Source organism: Haemaphysalis longicornis, unplaced genomic scaffold (genome assembly GCF_048455015.1).
Source record: "Haemaphysalis longicornis isolate Haplotype H1 unplaced genomic scaffold, Haemaphysalis longicornis Haplotype H1 scaffold_4, whole genome shotgun sequence".
NCBI classification, from domain to species: Eukaryota; Metazoa; Arthropoda; class Arachnida; order Ixodida; family Ixodidae; genus Haemaphysalis; species Haemaphysalis longicornis.
Window position 1 is genome coordinate 7638192 of NW_027526361.1, and position 17020 is coordinate 7655211.

Consider the following 17020-nt stretch of genomic DNA (forward strand, 5'->3'; position numbering starts at 1 on the left):
CACGACAGAGTGGCGCTCGGAATGAAACGGTGGCACACTACCGAACTTGTAGAGTCTGCCGGTGCGCGTTAAATCAGTGCTCGTCTAATCAGTCTAATCTCGGTCATTTATCGCTCACATTCTTGTTTCACCGAAGCAAAATGATCCGTCGGCGAGAGCTCCGCAGCTCATAACGCGGACTTCACGTGATCCCGGCCGGCGGAGAGAGTGGGGGGAGGTCGTGTGTGTAGTTGTCGCTGGCTGGCCGCCCTTCGTGAGCGCCGCACGCCAAGGTAAGGACCTGCGTCGGCTCACTCGCAAGCTTTCCGCCTAGCGAAGGACATCCACACGATCACTGCTACTGCAGACCGGGAGCTCCCGCTACGAGCTACGAGCAGCTGCGTCGTTCGATGCCCGAGTAACCGTGTTTGTGCGCGCCTGTGAGTGGAGTGAGTCAAGTGCCCTGTTTTCAGGGACTGCGTCACTGCGAAGGCTTGAGGACGGCGTAGCCAGAGTTTGAAGATGGCAGAAGCCAGGAGTGCGGTCGCTGGCCTCCGCGTGCGCGAAGTGGACGACGAACGCGACTGCGGGAGCCTTTTTCGTGTCTGCCTGAGAGCGACGGTGCGGAAGTATCATCGTGTCAGGTGAGTGCGCAAGCGCCCGCCCTCCCGTCGGTGTACAAAGGTGACTGCCGAGGCTACAGGGTGCGCACGAGTGAGTCGTCACTTGCGGACGATAACCCGGCAGAAAAAGGCGCTATCTGCGGCCAAGCAATCTTCGGCGTGTTGGATGCGTGGCTCCGAGGAGGGAACGTGCGCGCAGTGGTTGCAACAGGCCACATGACAGCAGCCGGCCGGCTTGAAAGGGCTGGGGGGAGCACATGATTTTGGTGCACGCACCGGTGGGCTCATTTTCTTCTGAAGCTTGCAGTGTGGAAGGTTGTCAGTACGGGGCACACATTAACAACAACAACCGCAAAAAAAGAAAGAAAAAAAAAAACAGGTGCAAACATTCACTCGGTGTTTACAAGCGCAGAACAACGACGACGAATCCCGTATTGTGCCGGGGAAATCTCTTTAAAGTTGAATTTGTGTTGGAATTTAGGGATCAGATAGTTTTATTAAGTATATCATTCCTCAAAAAGACCGCATTGTAAGGAAAACTTGGGTAAAAGTTTACTCATGCAGATATATTTATTGCGTGCTTACTTTACTGTTACTCCGAACAAAAACAGATCTTCCTGAACAAATTGTTGAGTCGGAATGCTGTCGGGTTCTCCGTTTGATAAATGTTGACTCTGGTTAAATCGCCTTCTGACATTTGTCTGTTAGTGCACTGTGTGTAGGCTATTCTGCCTTGCTTGTGCCTGAAAATGGCGTGGGAATATTTCAGTGACACAGCTCTTGAAAGGACCACTCAAACCCTCCAAATTTTGTGGCTGTCAGATGTACCTGCTGTGCTTATGAGTGTCACTGCAGCTCGTGTGACAGCCTGTTAGAAATTGTTATAGCATGTCAGTCGCAGAGGCTGTAACTTTACCCAGCAGAAAAAAGAAAAGTAGTTTATGGTAATTGCCGTATTCTCTCTTTGTTATGGGCTCATCATGAAACATACCTTCATGCGCTGCTTTGAGTGCGTTTAGTCCACTTTGCACATGCATGGGACTGCTTCTACCGTTCTTATTTATGAACATCTGTGCTTCGCACTCTTCTGTTTTTTACAGGAATTCCATCAGCAATGGAATGTGGCCGACATCTGTGTACAATATTTGCATCCTTTGTATCATAGTTTTCCTGTTCATGCTCTCGAACATTGAAGTTGCGGAGTCAATTAAGGAGCTATTTTGGGACGCAGGCGACAGACTTCATGTGCCTCATGGTAAGCCACCAACTCACAAACGATCCAAGAACATTCCTTTATGGGAAGTGGTTCATTTAGAGGCTGACAAATATCGCTTGTCAGAAAGTGGTCATTGAGTGCCAAAGGAAATGGTGCTCTGCTTGTAAGGCTTTTAGGTCTACCTGGGCACCGTAATTCACAAAACTGAAAACAGAACATTTCCCTGAAAAAACATAAAAGTAGAGGATGTAATAAAAGGGCAATAACTAAGACTTAAAGCTACCATTTCTAATATCAGTATGTCAACCAATAACCTACAGGGATAAAAAGAAGAGACGATTTAACTGCGGTGTCAGGCTCACGTGATTCTGTAGCATGAAAATTCAGTGATACCAGAAAAGTTACTTGTTTTTCACAAAAAAGAAATTTTACTTGTATGGTTATTGCGTAATATCATATCTGTTGCAGGTTAAAATAACTAGTTTTTTCGACTGCTGAAAAGGAGACACAAGGCTTCATTGAGGGAGGAAAAAGGGGGATGGAAAGTCAGACACCCAATTGATCCCTTTAAATGAGCTGACCTGGCCAAAACCGAATGTCTTGTCACACAAAGGAAACTTGACTTCCTTTTTTCTATGTGGCCTTCTTTAGCCCTCGCTGTGATGAGCGCACGCCTATTGGGTTGAATTCTCCAACTTCGTTCCGATGGAGCTTATTCATTGATTCATGCAGCAGTGAGTGTTTCAACATATTTCGGGACTTTGTGGGAGCCTGCGCGTTCAGTCTAGGAAAGTTCTGACACGAAAAATGTGGTGGTGTTTAAGTCTAAAAGTCAAAACTATATTTTATCTGTTCCTGCAAAAAACTCCGTTTCATAACAGCTCAGAATTTATGGGAAAATATAGCAGACCATCAGGCTACAGGGATGAAATGTTCATGAGAGTAAAATACTGCAGTCAGGGCCAAATTTAAAAAATTTTTTTTTAGATTTATCTTTGAAAGTGTCTCTGGAGTTGTTGTCCGTTAAACATAGCATTGAACAAAGCTGGCTACAAAACAAAGCATTAACCAGATATTGCAAATATACTTTATTTAAAGGTGTAAATGACCACCTTTATCTGCATTGTTGTTCTTTTAGGGGGCAAGAAGCAAACCTTGGTCATCAGGATATCAATAATACAGTGCTGCTAAACTTATGCTTCTAGGCATCTATAATCAGTAGCTCCTAAAGTTGAATCGATTCTTAGCATCTCTGTAGAGTTCTTGCAGTGGACATTGCAGACGGCGGGGCTTCCTGGCAAACAGTAGATGACCTTTCCAGAAGCTTTTTTGAGTGATCACTTTGTGTAGGGCTGTTCAAAATGAAAAAAAATGGTCACAGGAGCAATAAACTTTCAGTACTTGCTAACCAAAAGTCTAGTTTTGCTAAACCTGAAATATTCCAGTGACATTTGTTATAACGAATCAGCCGCTAGTATTTGGCTCCGTTCTCTTTACAAGGAAATGTGAATGTCACCATTCTGAGACAATAAATGACTATTCCTAGAAGCTTTCTTTAGTAAGCATTTCACATGTCCAATGATGGTGAACACTATCACTGCTCTTCCCGTTTGATCACAGTCGTCGTCAAGCTGTGACATTCTTTCCTCTGGCTTCTTCCAAACTACACTTTTTATTTCTATAAACGGACAAGAAACGTTTAGGTATACAGTCAGATTTTTTTCTTGACGTTTATTTTCTAAATTAGTGTGGCTTTTTTAAGGTGAGATACAGTGCAAAGCATTGATGTATGGATATGTTACAGTTGAAAGGGTTAGTGAGTTTCTTTAGCTTCAAAATCTTTGGCCTGGCTCACTACAGGCTGGCTTTATATCCACAGCATATGGGGAAAACATTTCTTCGTGCGGAGATGTTGGTGCGTGTTCGGGATTCCAGCTTATTCAAATGTTCTCAGTCTGCCATCCTTTGTAGTACATGACGTCCTCTGTGCGGGCAGCCTCTGCTTTACATAAGTGATCTGTTGCACTTGCTGTGCAGCTATCGGTTGATGAAGAGAAAAAGAAGCACTGCAGCTGGGTCAGAGGATGGAATATGGGGCACACATGAGGGCTGAATATTTTAAAAATACCACATGCACATATATGCGCATTTAAGAGCGGCAACCGCAAAGCAAAATATACTAGTCAGGTTTCAGTGGTGCACGCATCAAAAGTTCAGCTCCTTCGTTGAGAGTGCAATAGATGGGAGCTCACACATGCAGTCCAGCTTATCAGCTTATCTTCAATTATCTCGCTTGGCAGGGTTGGCACTTTTCTGTCTTGACAACAGCTGTTTTGTCAAAAAGAGGTGCGCATTTGTGGACAGCCAGAAAGCCATTGCATACATTCCATTCAAGAGCATTTGTTAAATTGTTAGCATATTCTATCATTCAAGCGCTGTGTTGGGTGAGCACTCGGGTTTGTCACATCTGTCCTCATTCCAGCGGTGCCCTTATTTTGTTCATGATGTCCGAACACCCAAGGATAAGCACTTTAGTATCATTTGATGTACGAGACTAAAGCCAGCACTTGCTTCTGAAGTGACACATTGGTTACAATGGGTGGCCCTAATAAGGACAGACAATTCAACTCTAGGCTGGGCTCTTTCAGTCTGCTTCTACACTCACATTTTTGGATATGGGCACTACGAGAGAGTACTGAGTGTATCAGGTCATTTCCTGTTCATTGCATAATTGTGCATTGCGTCAGTATAGAGGGCAACTTGCCCGTCTTTGAGATAAGGCACCCATAAACGGACCAAGCTTGTGCAACACAAGGTAGTCTGAATGCTGCTAGACCATGGGGGAGGAACCATTTCCTTTTGAGGCCATTTGGGGAATGACTGTGAAAGTAAAGGCATGAGTGGCTGAAAGGGAAAGAACTTAATCTCAGTAAAGGTTTACACAAGAGAAACACACTGGGACCTTCAAAATCTGCCAAAGCAAGAATAGGACGATTTTGAGAACATGTTCCAGTAAGATGATGAAAAAACAAAGATAAATGGGGTATTTTTTGTTTAACAGCTGTCAGAAACCTTTTACTGCAGTCTTCGTAGTAAGCTAAACACAAAAATATGATTGCTTGAAACTTGTGCTAAGTGCCATTGGGTCCACTTTTTGGGCAAGTGCATGTCGCACTTGTATTGCTCTAGATTGTGTGAGAGTATGATGGCCTGCATTCAGTGTATGAAATAGCCGGCTTAAAAGTTGAGCACAGGTGTGAAGTACAAGGGATTTGCAAGGGATGGGAATTACTGACACTCCTTTAAAGAAAAAATCGGCTCTTGGTAAGCATGATGCTAGTGTGGCCAAAATGTACATCAAATTGCCTATAGAGAAAGTCTGAACGGTATACCTAGTTGGTAATGCGATAAGTGCCTATAGTCTGCATTTGCAGCCCCTGGAAATTTGATGACTCTGCTAAAGCTGTAAAATTTTATGGCAGTTCTAGCCACACCATGGCCAATTTTGCAGTTTATTTCACCATTTAAAATAAAGGTGGTTTTGCATGCCCCAACTGAGCTTTTCTTTTTAAGAAAGTTCACCTTGCTTTTGCCCCATTGTAAAAAGTGATGTGCGACCAGTTGCCTGGATTGTAACTTCTTATTTGAGAAATTTTCCTACATGCAAAATAAACCCTTGCACATTCCTGTTTGGAACAGGTTGTCTTTTGCAACAGCACACAAGGTGATGGAGCCATCTTTCTTCTGTTGGTTCTGGTTTGTGGGCATGGCACTGGGGCCTGACACGAGTGTGCTCGCTTGACGTCCACTAGTGCACGAAGGAGTCATTCTCGGTGGATGCCGTTTTTCTCTTTGTGCTTTCAGGACTGCCAGCGACAGTCAGGGCCATCATTGTCGCCTGCTTCATCAGTGTAGTACTTTCTTTTGTGTTTATGAAACTTCGTCAGATCGTACTTCGAAGCCTACTGGCCTACAGAGGATGGATGTGTAAGTATGCACCTTCTTGTGGCGTCCAGATGCTTGCACTGGGGACAGAAACAAAAAGAATTGGCACTACTGCTTTTGAAATGAAAACTGTCAAAACAGTGTTGCCCCATCTGTGACTAGGTATATGCAGCCACCTTGCATTAATTAAAACTTTTGGGGGCCACATTTTAATGAGCAGGAATTTTTTTTATACCTCTAGTGGAAGCTAAAATATGCATTTCTGCAATATTACACAAAAATCTAATCTTTGGCACTCGTATGTACCTAATGTCAGCAGCGCAAACCGATATTGATTGAAAGTCAGTGGAAGATGTCTACTAGGCCCATGACCCGCAGATGCTTCTCTGCTGTGAAGTATTTATTCTGTACCGCTGGCTCAACACGTCAGTATATTAAGCAAAATTATCAGCGTTACACCTTCCTGTGCATGCAGAAATGTCTGGAGGGGACCTTAATGCCTCACCATCACTGTTGGGGATGGGCCTTTTACATTTTTCTCCTCACTGTTACAGCCATAGTTTAATGAAACTGTGGTTCTGTTGATGCCTGATTCACAGCTGCTGTTTCCTTTTCTTAACAAACACGTGCCCTGCATGGACATGTGAAAGGCAAGTGAAAGCGATAAGATTGGATTTGGGGCAAAACGTTTTCAGGCAATGAACGGAAATTGGTTTATTTGGGTTATTAAAGCTCTGCTGCAGCCATGTTTGCATTTATAGCATATTTCTTTTGTTCCTTGTTGGCATTCAGCATGCTTTTTTTTTATTTACTTAGTACCTTATGCATGTTTTTGTGACTGCAGACATTGCCGTAAGTCATATTTAAAAAAAATGTCGTAGGAATAAGAACAAGCATCATTTGTTCAGAAAAGTTGTTCAAATTAAACGACTTTAAAACACATTAAAAGCATAGCCGGCCAGCTAGAATCCTGGAATTCGAATAAACCGAAGTATGAATTGTTGGAATTCAAATTAACCTGAGTCAGTTGTAATTGTCTTTTTTTTCCCCCTTGACTGAAGTGTTGAGCACATTCACCGGTTAGTGCGCCCTTTTAGTGTCCTGCAAGGCTGTCATTGCTGTTACTTAGTCGGCTCAGTTGCTGCCAGTCAGGCCTGCCAGTTGCTGCCCTGTGTCACCTTATGGCTATTTCTGTATGAACGTTCACTTGTTGAGATTAACTTAATGGGCCAGAAGCTACGTGGTATAGCAAAAACAATAAAAGATGAAAATTCAATCAGTAGGTGCATTTTAACGCAATGCCCTATTTAGAGAGGAGGCACAGCTGTCCACTTGGGAAAGACGTGGCCTTGTTCAAACTGGATATCCTGCTAATTCTACTAACCTACTAGCAAAAGTACTATGCTTTATGGATTTTTTTAGAAGCTACAACTGTTGGTGCTTGACTAACCGTCTGGTTTTTTGTGTTCGACTGCAAAAATGTTTCATCTTCTATAGTAGCAGTACATTTCTGATTAAAGTAGTAGTATTAAAACATTTTGTTGATAAGAAACACCAGACTTCTTTTTTCTTTTTGCTGAGATGAGTTTTGGTGAGTTTTACTGAATTTCCATATTACCACAGGCAATTCATAAATGCTTTATCACTGTATCCACATTAAACATCTTAATCACGAATACTTTGTTTAGAGATTGGGATTGTAATGAGTAATTTTCAAAAGTACTGATACGCTCTCTACTACAAAAGCTAGATTTGTACTGAAGCATTGGCAAGAGTATCGGCAGGCTCCAATCAGGAAATTTCCAGCTGCCACATAACAAGAACTTTTATTCTACGTTACTTTCTTGTTTCATTTTATCTGTTCGATTATGACTACTAGCTTGCCTAAAATTTTTATCGGGTACAAAATTTGGGTACAATCGAGTGCATGCAAAGAATAGTTACTAAGTTAACTATGCATTTTATCGTGTAATCGTGAGTTATGTGAAACCTATGCAACAACAATTGACATAAAAGGATCAGTTCTATTAGTGATGTCAGTTTAATAGGATTTCATTGTTTGTGTGCATATATACTCATAAATGTGTTTGCTATACGCATGCACACACACACGTACATTTCACTGGTTAGTTTTACCTTGGCTCATTCAGTTTGAATACTTAATTTGGAGTTCAATTCATTAAGGTATAAAAATTTTGACCTTGGTTGACTTGATTTTTTTTTTAATTTTCAGTGGTCTCACCAGGTCTGATTCATGAGAGTTGACGTGTGTGCATGCTTGTGTATGTATTTGCTTATTACTCATGGAGTGGTGGAGGTGGTATAGTACACACGTGACATATTTCGAAAGAAGCATAGTAATGCCATCGCTCGAAAACGAGCAGTGGAAGCAAACTAAGGCGCTTGCTTTGCATCACTTTACCATTGTGTTCATCACGTTACCGGCCATGCCACTGGCGTAGCATAGATTTCTGTCCTGTAATTTGTGCACTGAGGAAGAAAAACACGAGCAAGCACTGCGTGCTGAAAAGCCTTGCGCTGGGAAGGTCAGTAGGGCTTGTGTGCCCCTTGGACACAGACGGGGCGGTGCGTCCCAGCCAGAAGTACCTGAACCTGGCGTGGTGCGTGGCGGTGCGGGTGATCAGCGGGTACCAGCCGTCCCTGTACAGCTGCCAGCGGTCCCTGCCGCGGCTGCCCGTGCCTGCCCTGCACGACACCATCGAGCGGCTCCTCGACTCCCTGCGCGCAGTCTGCACGCCCCAAGAGATGGAGGTCTTCGAGATGCAGGCGCAGGTCAGGGGCAGTATTCCCGGCGGTCTCGCTCCGGGCGAAACTTTCTTGAATGCATCTTCATCCACATCATCATGGCCTGCTCTTCACAAATGGGGGGGTGGCTGTCGCGTTTGGAATTGGCGGATGAGTGGGTCGCCTGCTCTCGCCCTTCATTAACGGCGGTTGTGGGTCATCATCTTGCTCCTCACTTTTATCCCTCTTCGGGGGTGAGTGGCAGGTGAATGACATGCTACTGGGGGCACAGTTACGATCCCTCTCCTTAATGTGGAGAATTACTTGCAACCCTCTGTGTACAAACATGGAGTGGATTGTTTCAAACATTGTTTTCTATTTTTTTAAATTTATTTCAAGAACAGTTACCTTTCCAGGTAACTGTTTTTGTTCAGTTATTCAGTTACCTTTCCAGGTTAAAGCCAAGAATATGTAGACCATGTTGTGAGTTTTTGCCTGCTTATTCACAACCATTTTCTGATAAAGAAAGTGCATTTTAAAGTTCCTCTTCTCTCGCCCTGTCCTCCAAACTGATTCTCTGACGTCAGCTGTGACGACACTGTCGATTCCGTGGGGCCCCCAGACTTAATAGATTGCTAACACCTGCACAGCCCATGTATGAGTGAACAGAAGGTCTGTATTAGCTATACAGTGCGTGAAAATGAAAAGTTTGAAAGGCAAGAAAGATTGAAAACAAATCAGTGTGGCATCGTTATGGTAGTTATTGTGGCAGCCGGGCATGGCATGGGGTGCTTTTACTTCTCCTGCTTGCTACAGATAAACTAAAGGTCTAGAGGACCACTAAGTAGTCAAATAATAGATTGCGTGGGTTAAAGTGCACCATGCAGCCACAAATAAGTCTTCGTCTAATTTACTTCGGTGACTCTCTAATAGATTTGCTGAAGTACTAGATGTGCTGTGGCTTTCGAGAATTTCTCACAGAGGTGTCTGCGGACCTGTTTGTCAAAGTTAACAGTCATTCTTTTGTGGGTAAATATGTTAAATCGGTTGCAATTTTGGAATCATTCTAAGAATGCCAGCTGAATTAAACTAGTGTAATTTGAAATAACTATCGTTAACTCAACATGTGCCTGTTTTTAATTTGCACTGGATTTACCTCTGGAGTTACCTCTAGGATACTTTATATTAGGTTATATGGGAATTCACCTGAAAGCGTGTTTGTCATGTCAGTTTTTTGTTGTTGTTTTTGTCGCTTTTCTAAGCAGCTTGGTCTGAAATTGTCTTTCTTCTCTTTGCCGGTTGAAACAGAAATTCGAGACTACCTTGGGGCCAACTCTCCAGAGGCTCTTGTATTTGCGTTCCTGGATCTCAAGCAACTATGTCACAGAGTGGTGGTGGGTATTTGATATTCTGTGCCGTGCGTTTCATCCCCAGACAGTTCAGCTTCTGGGGTCATTGGCACTAAATTAGGGCATATGTTATTTATACGTGCTAATGACGACCTTAACGTGTAATTTGTACATGTGTAATAATGTGTAATGTGTAAAAATAAATGTATGATTTAGTAAGTTTTTTGCATTTAATGCCTGTTGCTTGTATCATTGCCCCAGATTTTAGACTTCCAGTTGCATTGTTTGTAAATATAGCACTTTAAGGCAATATTTCTTGGTGTGTTTCTGTTTGCTAAGTGGTTAATTTTTTTAGGGGAGAGAGTAGGGGCACTGCAGCCGCAATTTAAAGAAACAGAACTTAGGAGGCAGCTGTGTGTTTTCTTTTTCTGTTGTGTTCTGCTTGAAAGCTATTGAGACATGTTTTTATTACTACAGGTTTTATTTGGATTTTTCAATTGTGTTTTCTTGCTTCGATTCCAGGGAGAAATACATCTATTTAAGTGGCCGTACACCGATTGCCATCAACAGCAACTACTACTGTTTTGACCAGAGCTACTCCCACCCATCACACATTCAGTGCTCGAGGTATGTACGAGCTGACACGTGGGGAGTTTGTGGCAACATTGTACGCTTGGTGGATAGCTACTGAGAATGGACCCCGGTACGTGAAATACTGGGATTTTCTGAAACGAGTAAGCCCTTACGAGCCGCGATCCGTGGCGTGTTTTCGTTGTCACGGACCAGGCCACAAGCAGGATATGTGCCCAAAGGAGAAGGCAGTGTGTTCGCAGTGCGGCTCCTCCCACGAGGAACCACCAGACGCCTGCCCTCAGAAAGACAAAAAACACTGCGCCAACTGCGGGAAGGATGGTCATCTGGGAACCGACAAAAAGTGCCCAGCGCGTAGGCTTTTCAATAAGAAAGTCAAGGAAGCGACGCAGGAACGTCAGTCACGCAGCAAAAGTCGACGGCGCAAGGTTTTCGCACCGTCTGCCAGCCGGGAAACCGACACACTAAACGGCACAAGCACGAGCCGAAAACCGCAACGCGGCTGCTCGCAACGCGCACCAAAAAGCAAGTTCTCGGAGCCCAGGGATAATCAGTCGCTGCCTCAAACTGACGCGTTGTCATACGCCACGGTAGCGTCCGGAGTCCAAATTTCAGCCAGCAAGCCGGGATCATCCGGCTTCAGTTCGCGTTGCAAGGAAGAAATCGAGAGTGAGCTGAAGCAACTGGACAATGAAACAGAAGTCAGCACTAAGGATTTCGAGAACACTCTGACGCGCCTAGAGAAACAACTTTCGGAAATCCAGCGCTCCATAGACGTGACTCGTACAAGGTTCCAGGAACAGCTCAACGTGCGAAACGAGCAAAAACTGGTTCTTCAGCACCGACTGAAAGAATAGAAGGAGGAAAGGGCGCGCATTGACAAGGCGAAGTCGAGGCAGTCCCCATCGCCCAAGAGAGCCCTAGTAGCCACTCCCCCAGACGCGCAACAAAAACAGAAGTCAGCAGGCAAGTCTACAACTGCAATAACTACTGCTCAAAAAACGACTCTACAAGAGCAGCAGCCACAGCAAGCACTTCCCCTAGCTTACGAAGCTCCTCCGTGGGTCACACAATTCCTTCAAGAAACAAGGGCACAGTCCATGCGATTGCAAGCGCAAGCACAAACACAAGCTATTCAAACGAATCAAGCTATGCAGAAGTGGACCGACATGCACCAGTCACAGCAGGAGGAGATGAAACAACTCCGAGAAATCCTTCAAAAACAGCAGGCCCAAGTGACAGCCGTACTATTACAGCATGGCCAGCCAGCCCACCATAAGCCAGAATAAACCGGCTGCGCGGACACCAGACGTCCTGCAGTGGAATTGCCGGTCACTCAAGTCCTGCGCTGCCGAGCTTGGAGCACTTTTCAGACACGTAGGGCAACTGGTGGCCCTTCTACTACAGGAGACAAGAGGTACTAATCCAGGCATCCAGGGATACGAAGGGCATTTTCAACCTACGATTGTGCACACACAGACAAACAAGAAGAAGCAAGGTGAGCAGCCAGACGAGGTAGTCGAAGCACAGGCGGCAATCTTCATTCGTAGAGATGTTCCGCACGTCAAACTCGACACTGGGAAGCACTGCAACAGAATACAAGAGGTGGTTGCCGTGCGATGTGAGCTCGGCGGTCGCCAGACCATCCTGGTGTCTGCCTACCTACGTCCCGAGAGCAGCTGCTACAGAAAGGGCAATTCGGAGACTGCAAATTTCGATTGGTTACGCGAACTCTGACATCGATACCCCAAAGACCGATTGCTGGCCGGGGGGGACTTCAACGCTAGACACAAGAGTTGGGGATACGACAAAGAATCACAGAGGGGGCGCCGACTTTACGAAGAGGCCGAAGCGGCAGGACTTACCTTGGCCAACGACACCGACTACCCTACTCGTCATGCACTTCACTCCAGGCAGCGCGACACTATACCAGATCTGACTTGGACAACGCCCAGGCTTGTAAAGGACTGGAGGTGCGGTCCCGACGGAATGGGTAGTGACCATTATCTGATCTGGATTGAACTTGAAGTAAGAGCCACAGGGCGGAAAAAAGGGATGACCGCAGCTGTCGACTGGGACAGGTTTCGATCCGGCTTTGACGCTTACGACGAAGACGTCCCGTTTCTTCAGAAGCTTTCCAGAGCTGCCCGGGAAGCCACTAGAGAGATTGAAGTGGATGAACACCTTCCTACACCCGACAAGCACCTTCTCAACCTGTGGGACACCCGTAGCCAGCTGCATCGAGTTTACCTCGACAGGGGGAAACGGCATGTCGACCTTGTCAAGGTGCGCAATAAGACCGCACAAGCGCGCCGTTACGCCAAAATGCTCTCTCGGGAGCGATGGCACAACCACTGCGCCTCGTTCAATGAACGGACTGGCGGGCGGAAGCTCTGGCAAACTTACAAGGCCATGTCAGGCAACCGCAAGACTGGAAACACCGTCAAAAACGTCAGGCTGGCGACCGGCGACTCGGCGTCCGACTTCGAAAAAAAGGCAGCAGAGACGCTCTTCCCGCAGCCATCAGTGCCACCAGACCCCAGAATTTATCAACGCACAGCACCTACTTCCGACAAAGATGTTGAGTCGCCTTTCACAATGCAAGAATTAGTGATGGCTCTCGAATCCGTCAACGCCAAGAGCGCACCAGGAAAGGATGGCATCACCTGGCAGATGCTGCGCAACCTTAACGAACACGGGAAAATGCAGCTACTTGAAGAAATTAACAAGGTTTGGTTGTCAGGCGAAATTCCTGCTGAATGGAAGCACTCCGTGGTGAGCCCCATTCCCAAACCAGGGAAGCCAGCCGTCAGCATCAGTAACTTGAGGCCCATCTCGCTTACCTCAACACTCAGCAAGCTCTTGGAGCGGATGGTTCTCACCCGGCTTAACTACCACCTTGAAGAGGCACAGAAAGAACCCTACTTCGACCCGGGCCAGACAGGATTCCGACCAGGACTCTGCACACAAGACAGCATTTTCTTGCTCCGTCGTTGTCTTCAAAAGCGGAGAGGAAGAAAAAGGGTTCCTGGCATACTGGTAGCCGTCGACCTGCGGAAGGCGTTCGATACCGTAGCGCACGAGGCAGTAATCTCCGCACTCGAAGACACGAAGCCAGGAGCCCGCATCCTCAACATCGTCAGGTCATTCCTAGAGGGACGCACCTTTGAGATTCGGAGTGACATTAGGAACCCTAAGATTTACAGCAGCAGCATTGGCGTTCCCCAGGGGGCCATACTGTCGCCCACGCTATTTAACCTGGTGATGCGAGGGCTGGCTACACGCCTGCGGCGAATTCATGGTGTGCGCCTCACCATGTACGCCGACGATGTGACGCTGTGGACGGAGCCTGGTGACCCTCTCAGAACAACAGAAGACGCAGCCAACGCTATACAAGACGCCCTCAATACTTTAGCCGACTACTTGAAGACTACGGGAATGGAAGTGTCTCCGGAAAAAACAAAATATATTCTCCTGGGCGGCTCCACGGTTGAAAACGAAAAGGTCAAGCTCTGCCTCGCCGGCCAGACACTCGAGAGAGCTCCAGACCGGCACATCAAGATTCTTGGCATCCCGATACATGAAAGCGGAGGTGCGGCAACGTGGCTACGGCAGCTAGAGCCTAAGTGGAAACAGCTTCTGCATCTTGTAAGACGCATAGCCCACAAATCCGGAGGAGCCAGCACACGCACAGCTCGTACCCTCACAATGGCAATACTAACGTCCAAAGCTTGCTACGGAGCTGTGTGTTTTGACCTGACAAAATCGCAATACGACAAGCTGGAAAGACTACACCGGGAGTGTCTTCGGGTGATAACGGGCCTGCCCCGCCATGCCCGGGTCGAGGAGCTGCACCGCTACTCTCGCATCCCGCCGCTCAGAGACATCATCGCAGAACGCAAGGCAGGTTCAACGCAAGGCAAAGCAGGTTTTACACGATCGCCGCCGTCTCTACACGCCAGCGGGCCAGTCGCTCCTAGAGCTGGACGGGGAACAGCTGGGTGAACAGATAGAAGTGCTCCGCGCGATCGCTCCCTGGGACGACGTCCAGGTTCGTGTCACGAAGCCAGTCACGCGCCGACGCACGAAAGGGGATCACACTGCCCAACGAACTGCCCTTGCTGAGAGGGCTGACTTCCAGGACAACGCCATCTTCACGGACGCCGCCTGGGACCCAGACACCTTCCGGGGAGCGGTCGCTGCCGTCCGAGGACAGCAGCGGGATGCGCAGGCGTTTCAATACTGCCAAGAGCAACCTGTGAGGTCACTTGAACTGCAGGCCATCCTTTATGCACTAGAGAAGTTGACTGAATGTGCAAGGACCAGCCCACTTTCTGTGCGAGGACAAACCTTCACCGTTTTTACCGACTCTTTGGACGCCCTCAAAAATCTGACGAAGACACCTAGAGCCGGCACTTTGGCGCACAATGTGAAAGCCGCTTGCGCAACCCTTCACGAGCTCTACGGCGTGATGGTGCGGGTGGACTGGGTCCCGGGGCATGCGGGCAGCATCGGAAACAGCGCCGCCCATGACGCGGCGAGCGAGCTGTTACGTTTCCGCTCGTCCCCCCTTGACACAGTCCCTCAGGCTCCGCTGCTCTTTGACCCGGACGAGGAACGCGAGCGGATGAAGGTGCAAGCCAAACGAGAACTGAGGGTGAAGGTGCCGCACAATCCCCACCCACTTCCCAAAGGGCTTCCGCGCGGTGCGGAAGTGCTAATATACAAGGCTAGGACAGGTGCTGCCCTTACGGAAGATGTTCTGGCAAAGTGGCGAGCGCACGCTGCATCCAAAAGAGCTCGTGGCGATGACCCACAAGTGGACATCACCGATCAGAACGAGGAGGGCGACCAGGCAGCCTCTGCGACGTGCTGCACGTGCAATACCGGTGCCTCACCAACGTTAAGGCACCTACTGTGGGACTGCCCCGGCCTTTCACCGCTGAGGAACAGGCACAAGGGCGCCGGCGTTACATCATTGGAAGAATGGACAACTCCGCCCCCTCACTTGGACGCCGCGAGCACGATCCTTTCTTTGTGGGAGTTCGTGCGAGCGGCAGACCTGACCGGACGACTCTGACGGCCGCCCCACTCCCTTTCCCTTCTCCCCTCTTCCCCAACTAGGCTACCAAGCCCCCCGTATCGTTAATAAAGTTTCATTCATTCATTACCACAGCTGTTTGCAGCAGGCGGGCACATACTCTTCGAACCTGTAAATACACACTGCTTTTGAACGTACACAGTCTGTGCAGTTTTGTTCTTCTGGTGATTGATTTTATTGATTCTTTCATTTCATTTTCGTGTGGTACTTACGTTCGTACAGATGTTCATTTCTACACAGGTGCTTCACTAAGAGCGTCATGTATTCTCGTTTAAAATGGTTCAGAATTTCTGTGTGGGCAGAAGCTTCCTCATTGATCATTTAATGCAAGCAGATGTGTAATCATTTTGATGAGAACGATTCATCCTCTGTTCATGAAATTATCTTACATAATTCATCCGAGTAGTTACTCGTATGTGAGCTGTCGTTGTGTGGGTCTATTGAATGCTGGTTCGGCTGGATCAGGAGCAGCTCTGCAGAAGCAGTGGTGGGGTGAAGAAGTGCCCAAGTGGCACGCCCTGTGCCACCTGTGCTGCTGCGCTCGCAGGACGGCGGTGATAATCCACAACTGCCTGGTCTTCAAGCGCCTGATCGACCGGGAGGAGCTGCAGCCCCTGGTGCTTCGGGGCACCGTCCCCATCTGCATGTCTCAGTACGACCGAATCTTCTCCACCACAAGGTGAGCACTCAAGCCTGACCTTTAAAGAAGAATGCGTAGGGGGCCTGAAGGAACTTTGAATCATCTAGGCTCAGAGCACGAATTTGGGATGCACTGGACCGGTTGTATTTAATGCAGAAGGTTACAGCAAAACAAACTATGCACAACAGACTGGCTCTAACAGTGGCACCACACTCTGAGTTGATCATGATCACTAAGCCTATGAAACATATGAACATACTCCACACGAGGCCACAGTGGTTGCATGCAGGGCATGAGGTCACGGATTCTTCTCTTTTGGGAGGCGGCTGTTTTTCTGATGCTAGGGTCTAATCAACGCAAAAGCTGTCGAAGTGAGGAGCTGTGGTTCACCAGAGGGGCTGTGGTGCCCTCTCTTGACTAGTTTCAGTGTTGGCCCGGTGTTGATACCGAAAGTAGTCAAGAGAGAGGGCACTGCAGCCCGTGAAAAGGCCCATAAAGAGACAAGTTTTTATTAATTCAGGGTAATTGATGCAATAATTCATGATGTTTTCCTTATTTTGTATTACTGTGTACTTATTTGCATTCTTGCAATAACAGCCTCTGTGGCAACGGCGCAGTGCAAAGATCACCCCAACACTTTGCATATGAGTAACGTGTGCCTCTGTGGCGCAGTGGGATAGGCATCGGCTTTGTAATGCAAGAGACCCAGGTTCGATCCGTGTGCCAAGATTTCTGTGCACATTAAAGATTCCCAGGTGGCATAAATGCTGTTCTCCACGTGTTGTGCTCCACGTTGCCACGCCTTGCAGCCCATGTGTAGCGTGAGTGCAA

The 17020-nt window shown here is 47.2% G+C and overlaps 1 protein-coding gene across 3 annotated transcripts in view; it reads left to right on the forward strand.

Annotated features, from left to right (window-relative positions):
• Window positions 1-17020, forward strand: part of LOC144178196 (carnitine O-palmitoyltransferase 1, liver isoform-like) — a 48847-nt gene continuing 31827 nt past the window's right edge. The window contains exons 1-8 of one of the 3 annotated variants that reach the window (XM_077705842.1): window positions 1-397; window positions 453-623; window positions 1703-1857; window positions 5683-5805; window positions 8342-8556; window positions 9817-9902; window positions 10380-10484; window positions 16097-16228. In XM_077705842.1, the coding sequence (XP_077561968.1) occupies window positions 502-623; window positions 1703-1857; window positions 5683-5805; window positions 8342-8556; window positions 9817-9902; window positions 10380-10484; window positions 16097-16228 (938 nt within the window). In that variant the 5' untranslated portion in view covers window positions 1-397; window positions 453-501. Of the gene's footprint in view, window positions 398-452; window positions 624-692; window positions 881-1702; window positions 1858-5682; window positions 5806-8341; window positions 8557-9816; window positions 9903-10379; window positions 10485-16096; window positions 16229-17020 lie in introns of those variants that run through there. The other 2 variants (XM_077705843.1, XM_077705844.1) reach the window with 2 other exon arrangements.